Source organism: Thermobia domestica, chromosome 14 (assembly GCF_964235325.1).
Source record: "Thermobia domestica chromosome 14, izTheDome1.hap1.1, whole genome shotgun sequence".
Classification (NCBI taxonomy): Eukaryota; Metazoa; Arthropoda; class Insecta; order Zygentoma; family Lepismatidae; genus Thermobia; species Thermobia domestica.
The window spans coordinates 168350050-168362152 of NC_137467.1; the positions used below are offsets into that span (position 1 = coordinate 168350050).

General features: G+C 34.5%; 1 protein-coding gene across 1 annotated transcript in view; it reads left to right on the forward strand.

Annotated features, from left to right (window-relative positions):
* The window catches only part of LOC145670458 (platelet-derived growth factor receptor alpha-like), a 184311-nt gene that overhangs the window by 68651 nt on the left and 103557 nt on the right, over positions 1–12103 (forward strand). Inside the window, exons 6-7 of the mRNA XM_081739165.1 lie at positions 6202–6323; positions 11104–11236. Of these exons, the coding sequence (XP_081595291.1) occupies positions 6202–6323; positions 11104–11236 (255 nt within the window). The remainder of the gene's footprint in view (positions 1–6201; positions 6324–11103; positions 11237–12103) is intronic.

Here is a 12103-nt window from a genome sequence, read left to right on the forward strand (position 1 = left end):
TACATTCTAGTTTATCAGAAACGTTAGAAACATTATGTAGTGTAATTGTTTGCAAGAAAAGTTTCTGGAATTCAGTTTAACAAAAAACTTAATAACAAAATATGTTAGTAAAAACATTTTAGTGCAAAATTTATTTGTATAGTGTTGTAACAATAAACATTCTTCATTTTAGTTTATGAGAAATGTTAGAAACAATATGTACTGTAATGTTCTGCCAGAAAGCATTCGATGAATACAAACATTTACTTATATAGATAATAAACAAACAAACTTTATACTTAAATATGAAACTAAAATATCAAAAGTAATCATAATATTTGTACTTACAATTGGAATCCAATTTTGAACAATTGAGATAGTTAACATCTGAACCTCCATTGCTAAAGACTTAGAAATAATTGATTTGCTCAATTATAATTTATTATGATGTAATGTATTCTTCACACTAATAACTAGTTGGTTCATAAGTTAAAAAAATTACTGATTTAAATCTGCAATTGATGTATATAATTTAGTAGTGGATGAACGAAATAAGTTCATGAAATGATGAATAGCTTATATTACGTATTAGGGCCTTGGAAAACAAAACATATAGCCAAAATACATATCAGTATGATTGCTTTTCAGCTATATAGTCAAAACAATTATATAACGTTAAAATTAATATTCAGGCATATCTTTAAAAATGTATCAAAGTACCACTAAATGTCTTCAAATACGTATCTAACTACATTACTTGTGAATACCATGTGCATTTTTAACTGGATATATCAGATAAAATTATAGATAATTTTAAAAATCTTTATCAAATATTTTAGTTTAATAACTAAATATGATTTCAAGTGTCTCTCTAAATTCATGAATCTCTTATTTCCTTACACATTCTCCTTCTACAAATTTTCATAATTATGTTTCATCCTTCTCGTGTAACTTAAAACATGTTCATATCACAATACTCTAAAGTTTCCATAGTCGTCTAGCTACACAAAACTTTTCAACTATCTTCTAGTAATTGAAATAATATACCAATCAGTACAGTATCAAATATCAAATTATTAAAACTAACCGTATAAACAAAATGCTTTGCATGTTCATGTTTATAATAAAGAAACGAAAATACAATTAATGTATGTGAGAGTAAAAAAAACTATTAGGACGTAAAAATAAATAATTTAAACCATCCACCGTCTGTGCTTCTAACGTTTCTTCAGTGTTGCCAACTGATAGATCATTTTCCTATCATTGTAGAAAAAATTGTAACGTTCAGCTTAAATATAAAAGTGTAACTTTCATATGTATTCAAATGATATCATCATCTGCTGAACGAAGGTCTCCATCATTTTCTTCTACATGTTTCCATCAGCTGATCTTTACCATTTGTACAGTTTCTGCTAAACGACATGTTATATCTATACATTTTGTATTCGATTGTCTTCTATGTACATCGCTTCTTATCTCTAGAAAATCCAATGTATGTTATTTTTCGTCCATCTTCTATCTGTTCTAGGTATTTGACCCACCAGTTCCGTTTCTGCTTCATTGCAGAGTATGTCACATCCTACATAGCATAAGTTTGCGCTTCACTTGCACTAGACTTGCGGAACTTTAAAAAGTTTTCTGATCTCTAAGTTAGCAGCAAGCGAGCATCTGCAAGATTCTAACAATCTGTCAGTTACATACTAGTAGCCAACTTGCATTAAATGTTGTGAATTGCTGATTTACACACAGTTGGGGCCAATTTCGTTTCGCTTGCTATTCTTCACTTCCTTCTTAAAAGTCTTATGATCATAGTACAGCCGGAAATTCTTCAATATCAAATATAAGAACACAAATATATTTCAAACAAAACAATTTGAATGCAATATGTTTTGTTAAAAATATTAAGCAGTCATTTATTAGGCCTAAGTCTCGATTTTGTTTGAAGTATAGCAAATATAATTATAGTAATAATTATATAAATACAAAATAGATTGCAGCACACTTCCTAATGGAAATTTTTTGTCACAGAAATCACAAACTTCCAAAAAAGAAACTTATGAAACATTATTTAAAAATACGTTATTTTTACGTAGCATAAATGTCAAGTATACTGCGTAAAGCTTTCATTATATCTAAAATGCAACCCATCCTAACTCTTAATAGAGCTAGTTACATCATGCAGACGGTGTGTAGGCCAGTTAAAGGGTATGCTTTATCCAGTGCTATCTTAAAACAAGCCACTTTTCATTTGCTTGTTTTTATACAGTAGATATTGTTACCGAATTAAAACTACTACCCTTATTGTAACAGCAAGGCGTCTCAGTAACTCAGTCACGGTAATTTCTAATAGGAAGGTTAAGCCAATAGTTGTTATTATCTGCACTGCCTCGTATCTGACAGCAAACATGACGCTAGTGTACAGGAAATTTGCAGACATCCTACAGAATTTCAAAGCTAGTAAATCTTGTCATAAACTTAAATACTATAATCAGTATATAAGGCTAATTCCAACAATAAGTACATTAATCACACTATTAGATGCCGTTACCTGCGCTGCCGAATAAACGTTTATCTCTTATATTCCGTAACAACAAGTGTCGCTACCTACCTTGTTTAAATGACTACAAGTTGTCCCTGACGTACACTACCTGTTATTATATATATATATCTCCTCTTACTAGTCACTTCTCATACAAAGTCGCTCGGCGAGAAACAAATATGTTTTCTATATTTAAAAAGTGCCTTTAAACCATGCAATCAACGTGATTAATATTAGACAACTTATTATTTTCGGTTCATTTTAGCACACTGCAGTACGCAGTATTAGTACTGTGTACTAATTTCATACACAGAATTTCAATAAAGAAGATTCTTCGTTAACTAATATCGTATCATGTTCTAATTACTTTTACATTATCCCCATCTAAAATTCTTGATCTAAAAAATCTGACCTAATGTCTCAATAAAATAGTATGGTTATGTCTCATACGAAATGTCTTCCTTTCATCCAAAGAAACATTATGTCTGTTTCCCTCTACCACTATTATTTCTTCCCTTCATAAATTACTTATAAGTATTCGCTTTTATCCGTCTACTTTACCCTAAACCCTAGATATATAATATTAGCAAAACAAAATAATCTCACTGATAATGTTAGTATAAAAAACGTCCCAGCGTGTATGTCACATACGCACGTAAAATTACATTCTTGGTACTAATTCTTGTTCTCCATACTGTCTAATATATTCCGATAATTTAATGGCTAGCAGGGCTCTTTTCGTACACGTAGGTCTAAGTTTGATTCACAGTGCTTTTTTCATATAAACCATAATAATCGTTTTACTTTTTTAAACTAGTTTCCCATCTTTCATAGCAAGGAAGTGTAAGCCTAAAACGTTAAAGTAAAAAAACCATATGCTCTATACCTACAAAAGGCGCTTGTCCGACATTCAATTAATGAAACTGAGACGCGACTTTGAACTAAATAACATTTTCAAATACTCTCCTCTCATTTACAACACAAACTCCTATCTATTAGTTTAGGACCGCTGTAAATCACGAGGTGAATATATAATATAAAACACGCTTACCAAAAGGAAATTAACTATATACCGTATTTTAGTTTACGTAACTGTTTCAAACACGAATAAATCTTCTTTGTGGCTACGTGGTTAGCGTACGCGCCTTTGGCGTGGGGATTGAATTCCCTGCTGAAGCTCAAGGATTCTAATTCAACGTTAATCAGTAGGTCCATGTCCCACATAACTATGGTGCTAAAAAGGGACGCTAAACTTCAAATCAAATACGATTATTTGCACCATCAAGGAACAATAAGAAAAAATCTAAATTTTCTCATAAAATGATTACAAAAGTATCACATACGAAGCTTTTATTCAGCTCTTGCATTTTACAAACAACATTTTTTCCAGATGCGCCTCAAAATGAAAAAGGTTGGAAACCACTGACATATGCTAACAATTATAAAAATATTATTCGTCACCGAAATTCAAACTTATGCTCAGTTCAATAGTACTAAAGATAAAAATAAGCAAAATTCAAAGCAGGTGTAGGCTACCCAGTTCCTTTCCCCTACTGTAAATGTTAATACCACACACAAAAATAATAAAAATTAATACCATATTACATAAGTAATCAGTTTCACACATCATTTAATGGTCTTTTCATGTAACACTAACTTCTTATATTTTGAAGATATGCTATGGTCCTATGAACAAGAAAATAATCGCATATTTATTATAAAATGTGTCCGTTTGTGTGTCTATACAACTATTCTTTTAATATGTAAAATAATAACTATGCCTCGTCCTAACGGAGAGGTCCAAACAATCCAAAATTCCTTGCTATTTGTTTATCGTCTTTGGCTTTCGGCGCGGAAGATCATAATTCGATTCCCGGCAAGTCACAGATTGTGTTCAATTTTAGTGCCATATAAGTAAAAAACTCCATCGAACAAAAAAAAATTAGCGTACGGTTTTCCACGTGGGAGGGCCCTGGTTCAAATCCAAGTGCAATGACCAATATTAAATCCCTGTAGCCTCCATATTACATTACACTACACCTTAGTTAATTTATAATTACATATAAGTACATCGAGTCATATGGTTTTCGATGCCGGAAAATCCGCAATCAATTCCCGATAAAAACAAACACTTCCGTCCCCCTTATACTCCCAACAATTACAAATGTTTTGCGTGTATTTCATTTCCAATGTCCCTTCTCATACGAAAAAAAGAAAACATAAACATAAAACAAACAAAAAAAAAAAAAACAAAGCCAGTACTTACAGATAAATTCTTCTTCTCTGTTAACTTCTATAGAATACAATTCACCAACTCAAATGCATCGTGCTTTTATTTCTTCAAATGTAACCACTTGATTTGCATCAAAGTTTGTATACCAACAAAAATAAATCCAGAAAGTTCTACCAAATTCTAGAACCTTCTCACTCTCCATAACTCATATATTACATCCTCTGTGTCGCCCAACCTCCCCTGCGGGCACTTATGTTAAAACAGATGGCGGTCTCTTTTCTTAAAGAACCCTTGTCGTTCTGAATTAATTTTCCTGTCGCGTCCTAAACCTGCCGGGTTGCAGTTTTGTTTGCCTGTTGTTTCCCCAAACAATTAATCTTTAAAGGATTGCGTTTCCGTTTCAAAAAAGTCTTTCAAAATCAAACGGTTGACATTAATTATACACTTCAAGAACCATGCGTGAATTCTTTACATTATTAATTACTTCCTTTATATTAAAATGTCCACCCTACCCAGAACTAAATTAACATTATTTTTTCATTTAAACCCCAAAAAATTTATTTTCAGTAACTAATATGGTTTTGTTTAAATTTGTCGCTATAATTCAAAGCACTACAAAGTCTGCCGATTCAATCAATCTAATGTCACACCCTCGTTACAAATGCATTCAGCTTATCACTTTATAAAGACCACATTCAAAGATGGGCAAGCTCGTTTAAACATTCAAAATGTTACAAAATACACAAAAAATAATTAATCAACATGAAGTACAAGCTCAGCCGACCGTTTCGTTCAATTTCATATTTAAACCTTTGTCAAAAAAATAATTCATCCTGTCACTTTAACATGCTCTACAAAGGAACGCATATAAAAAAAGTGAACAAAAAATATGTAGGTCGTTATTACGTAGGCAAAATAATGAGACTACAGTCCGGTACAGCATAATTACATGTCAGTAATTGTTCCTAAAGTACCGGTAAAAAAAAAGCCGTAATAATTTAATTACAATTGAACCTTTGTACTTCAATGAGAGTACTTAGAGTAATTACAATATTCATTACTTCAACGACAGTATGTACATAGAGTATAAGTACTTTCAAGGTCAAAAATGGTGACGTTTACAGATTACTCTACTCACCACACACTGCGGTCCTCTTGTGCTGTTGTCATGTTTGTTCATGAACACCTGCAACAAATAACAATTAACAATCAACAACAAAAAAACTGTTTGAGTTGCTCTTCAAGATGCCTCAAACCGTTATTCTCCGGAACTAATAGCTTCCATGTAATTAATATTAGTAATCAGGGAGGTTTCATGTGGACAAACAAAAGAGCTTAGCTTCCTTACGATTAGTTACTACCGTTTACTAAAAGAAAAAATGTCTTAAATGTAATAAATTGCAATTTGCAACTATATTTTAATTACTTTTTTCTTTCATTCTGTATCCAGTGAAATTGTTAGTACGCGAGGGTTTTACGCAAAAGATTGTTTACCAATTTGAGGATGTCATCATACCTTGTGTGTCAACGTCACCGAATGTAACTTTAAAATTGGAGCACAATTTCCAAAAGGTAAGCATAGTGGTAACTTAGAGTTTAAAGCACAGGTCATTTGAAACCTCAGACTATGGTAAATTACATTGCCACACACACACACACAAATAAAAGTCCATTGCACCGGATCCCCGGGTAAGGATTCCATGTATTTTGTTACACAGAATCCAAATTTCGAAACCCCACGAAGATCGAAGGTGTTAATTTTTTGCTATGGGCGAAAAACTTCGGCGATTTTGGATAGGGAGGATACATGTAATACAGCTAGGGCCTATAGAAAAAAAAGTTTTGTGCAGTTGACCCCAGGGTATGGATTCGACGTATTTCGTTACACAGAACCCAAATTTCAAAACGTTAGGACGACTAACCGTGTCAGTTTTGTTTTTTCCTCTCTATCCAAAATCGCGCAAATTTTTCGCCCATAAAAAATTGTCACGATCAATCGTCCTGGGGTTTCGGTAGCACAGAACATTTGTTTTTTGTATTGCTGTGTTACGTATATCTTCCCTATCCAAAAACGCTCAAACGTGTTTGCCCTAACAAAAATATTTACACGGTCAATCATCCTAGGGTTTCGAAAATTGGATTCAGTGTAACAATATACATCGAATTCTTACCCTGGGGTCCGTAGCACGATTTTTTTGTTTTTTGTATTCCTATGTTACGCGTATCCTCCCTATCCAAAATCGCTCAAACGTGTCTGCCCTAACAAAAAATGTACACGGTCAATCATCCTAGGGTTTCGAAAATTGGATTCAGTGTAACAAAATACATCGAATCCATACCCTGGGGTCCGCTGCCCAGAAATTTTGTTTTATTGTATTATTGTGTTACGTGTATTATCCCTATCCAAAATCGCTCAAACGTGTTTGCCCTAACAAAAAATTTACACGGTCAATCATCCTAGGGTTTCGAAAATTGGATTCAGTGTAACAAAATACATCGAATCCATACGCTGGGGTCCGCTGTACAGACATTTTGTTTTGTTGTATTATTGTGTTACGTGTATTATCCCTATCCAAAATCGCTCAAACGTGTTTGCCCTAACAAAAAATTTACACGGTCAATCATCCTAGGGTTTCGAAAATTGGATTCAGTGTAACAAAATACATCGAAACTATACCCTGGGGTCTACTGCACAAAACTTATTTGTGTGTGTGTGTGTGTGTGTGTGTGCGTGTGTGTGTGTTTGTGACTATGTTAACAGAGTATTTTGCATTTCTGATTAGTCTGTATTACCCAAGCTGATCCATTTCTATCAGAACAATTTGAATATATTCTATCCCGCCATCATTGATCATGTTCAATATGATGAGACCATTGCACAACGTTGCATTTTCGATTGGAGCATACTTTGTTGAAGCTGTACAATTATGCAGTGTTCCATTTATTCTTGCAAGCTTTCCATAGTTTATTTACTGTGAGAAACCTACGTGACAAAACGCTGGTTTAAGAAATCCAAAACACAGTAATCAATGTAACTAGAATCCCGACTTTCAACGGGAATGTCCTGGAACCGAAAACATGGATATTAGTTACAGTTTCCATGCGTCGATAGAAGGCCAGCAATGTTTTAGTCGTGTGACTTTAAGTTTTTTCTGATGCAGTTACAAACAATAAATGTCATCGCCATATTATATTGGTACTTTGTCAGTAGAAACTGGAGAAAGAACATGTTTTTTGTAATAAGTACATTAATTTTGATATTTTTTGGACCTTCTGAATCTGTTTCCCTCTCTAACAGAAGTCAGTAACAATCATATAAGCTTTCGACAAACTTTATATTTCTACGCACAAAGTTATGTTGGTCTTTTTCATTGCACTGGTATAGGTGTTCGCCCAGACTTCTCCACAGTCATGCTTCGTCCATTGTCACAACAAATTTTCAGCGGTCACCATCTACCTGCTATTCGTACAGTCTTCTATCCTTGTCCTTCCGCTCCGCGATATGCCATGGTGCTAGCGCGTGTACACTGATCATGTGGGAAGTTCGCAGCCTCAATTTGTGATGAATTACGATTTGCTGTTAGTTGGACCATGAGTAATTGTGTCATAACATATTATAATATTTTGTCACAGAATACCATATCTGGGATGTTCTTTAGCACAGATCTTCTGAATTTCACTGTTGCCATCTTTGATGCGATTTTGTTGGTGATGTGAGTTGTAAAGGGCGTTGCTGTGCATAACGTAGTGGCCCCTCCTATGACAAAGTCATTGTTCCAACACTGTTGGACTATGTGGGAAAGGCTAAAGTTTGCATGGAGTTGAGTTGATTTTGAGTTTAACGTCCCTTGTAGCGAGGCTATATGGGACGGGACCTATTGATTAACGTGGAATGCGAACAACATGAGGTCCCACTGGGAAACGAACCCGGGTCTCCCACGTCAAAGGCGCCTACATTATCCGCTTAGCCACGAAGGAGCTCAAAGTTTGCATGGAAAAGAGCCATAACGTATGTTTCCTAGAAGCAGCTTTTTTCGGCGGCATTTTGCCCACAAAACGTCTTCACTGTGCCACACATATGTAGCTATGCGAAGAGTTTTGTTGCTCTGTAAAACCCGGTCGCTGCCTGCAAGTTGTTTCGAAGGAAATGGATTAATCACTGTATATGTTTCTGTTAAGAATATCGCTTCCAATACTATGAAAGTGTAAATGCCTTTAAGTTGGTTAAATAATAATTCATGTGTATAGTACAGTAATTATTTGCGTAATAAATTGCCAGATATGGTTCCCTCATTGTATATGTAGTATCAGTTCTCTCCAGTTTCTTAATTTCCACTTTTCCAAATTTTTGTCAGTACAATGAGAGGAAACAAGTAATTACCCTATTCTATTCTGCTGGTTTGATGGGCCCACGAAGTTACGTTAGAAAAGTGGACACAAGAGCCAGATAAGATGTTTCAGAAAACGGCAAATCTCAGTCAGTTAAAAGCTTTGAGAATGTAAAACTTACCTTCGGGCAGAATATTCAAACAAGATCTTAGAAAACAAAATCCTGCCTTCTGGCAGAGCACTTTAATAAGGTGCGTACGATAACCGCTTAGCCACGAAGGAGCTCCAAATATAGTTAGTGTTTCCGTCAAAATTTGTTGTTTTTCAGTTTTAATGAGATCCACAGCTATGCAAACATTGTTTGACATAGAAACTGGCATCCGTTAGTAGGATGGCCAATCGTCCATTTTTGGGCCTATTTTCTGACCTGTGATTGCACTGTAGGTGTAGTAATTGCTCTTTCAACTCAAAAGCTTTTCAAAACTTATGCAAACAGGGCCGGGTAACTCCATGTCACAATTAGAGAAATGGAGTACACTCATTCCGCGAGAGATCGACGCCAGACTCTCCTAGTTATGCTTATTAGCGTAGGCGACTCCTCTAATGTTACATATCCGCTAGGAAGGACTAAATAAAATTTTGTCAATAACTGTTAAAAACATTTTTAAAATAGTAGATAATTCTAAAGACTACGTTTAAAGGAAACATTAAATGGCAGTAAACGAAAACCAGAATTGAACTAAACTAAACCTGACCCCCGCATGCTAACACCCAATCTTTAGATAAATAACTATCAAAGTGAATTTTAACAAGATAAAAACTAAACGTCAAGTAAAACTTTCAAATAAAAAGATGCGTGGAAGCAGCGGGGATCAGTGCAACATCTTAGAACAGTGGAAAATACTCACTAACAAGCATCAGAAAACTTCTGGAAGAATGGGACTGGAGGTTGTGGTATAAGTTATTTTTCCTTTTTTCCTATCTTGACCTGTGGATAGGGTGATAAAATTGGTATCCCGTGAGAGGACAATTCATACAATTTGTTACTACCACTATCCTATTTGTTAATTCTGAAAAAAAAAAAAAAAAACGAAAAGCTGCAACTGTTAATAAACATTATGTTATTTTGTTTAAATAAAATTTGTTATTCAATAGCCAACCTTTTATTGATCAAAATTAACAATTAAATTATATCTCACAAAGGTTTAAATACTTTTTTTTAAAACCAAACACTAGCGAGTAAGAATTTACTTCACCTTTGGTGACGAAGCATCAAGGTACCGAATCTCATGGTCTGACAACAGCCCGGCAGAGACAAACGCAGGAATTCACCTGGAAATCTAGAATAATGTTGCTACTTCCCGGCTTTGTCTACTTCAAGTCTTTCAAATTCCGTGCTAAGGTATTGTACCGCGAACAACGTTGAAAAGTACTGACCTTCTCTTTGACCCAGTGGAACGTATATAAGTAGCTCTTTGGAAGGTGAACCTTACCCCATAGAGGGACAGGGCTCAAACCTTGTCTTCCTGAATTTACGATTGTGATACACTGTACATCACCGAACCCAATGGCTGATGTAGGCCTGTCATTTGGGAGATAAGGACTCTCTTCTCTGGGTTCGGTAAGATTGCCTGTGACAATACGTCTACCTCAAGGGACGTTTTGAAAAATAGATGTACAGGTACAGCGTACATCCCCGGTTCATCTGACACGAATCATCACACACTCTGTTTCCCCGGGAAAGGCAGTTAATACAGACATTACATCGATCTTAAGGCTTTTAACTTATTTCTTCCAGACAATTTCTTTTTTCTCGTTTCTTGGTGCTTGACATTTTTTTTCATGCCATTAAAATTTCTTTCCTCCGTTTACAGTACTTAATATATTGCTGCAAATTTTGATAATTAGACAAAATTGAAATAAGTACAATTGTTTGGAAATATATTATTATTATATTATAGGATGTTGGGTAATATTTCACTATTATGATATTCTGTTCAAATTTTCTTTATTTAAATTTCAGGTGGATTTACAGTATATAGCTAACCAAGGATACTTGCTGAAGAACGCAAATACTATAAATGGCGGTGATTACCATTGTACCGGCACTTTGAATGGACAAACAGAGACTCTCCTTATTGCTTTGCATGTAAGAGGTATGTATACTTATTAATGTATTCACCTTCATCTCTTATTAAATATTTGCACTGAGCTCTAATAACATTCCTAATGGATTAATTCTACTTGAATAAGTTAATTGAAAAAAAAAAACTTTCTAAACTCCGAAAGTAATCCTCATGACATAAACCAGTAAATTGCTGTACTGTAATAGATTCAGTAGTGACTTACTTGCTCGTTGAACTGTGGAGGAGCCATTTTGAGAGCTTCGTCAAATGGTAATCTTTCATAACAGTTCTTTCACTTCACATGTCTTGCATATGGAGACATATAAAGCCGATATAGAAGTTGCGCAAAACATATCACATTAATTATACAGCCACAAACACACCACAAAAATAAAAGTTCTGTGTACCAGACCCCAGACTATTTATTCGATGTATTTTGTTACACAGAATCCACATTTCGAAACCCCAGGAAAACCGATCGTGTCAACTATTTGTTAACTTATGATCGAACAACTTGAGCGATTTTTTTATAGGGAAGATACACGTAACAAAGCTATACAAATAAATAAATAAATTTTAAAAAAAGTTCTGTGAAGCAGACCACATGGTATGAATTTGATGTATTTTGTTATACAGAATCCAAATTTTGAATCTCTATGACGACTGACCGTGTCAATTTTGTTTTATGAGCGAAAAATGTGTGTCCCCCTATCCAAAATAGATCAAATTTTTCACCCATAAAAATTGACATTGTCAATCGTCCTGGGGTGTCGAAATTTGGATTATGTGTAACAATATACATCGAATCCATACTCAGTAGGGTGGAGCGTTTTGCACTTTTGTTGGAAATTCGATGACGGCTAGTGCGGAAAAGGTGCCATTAGTGGCACCGACCTT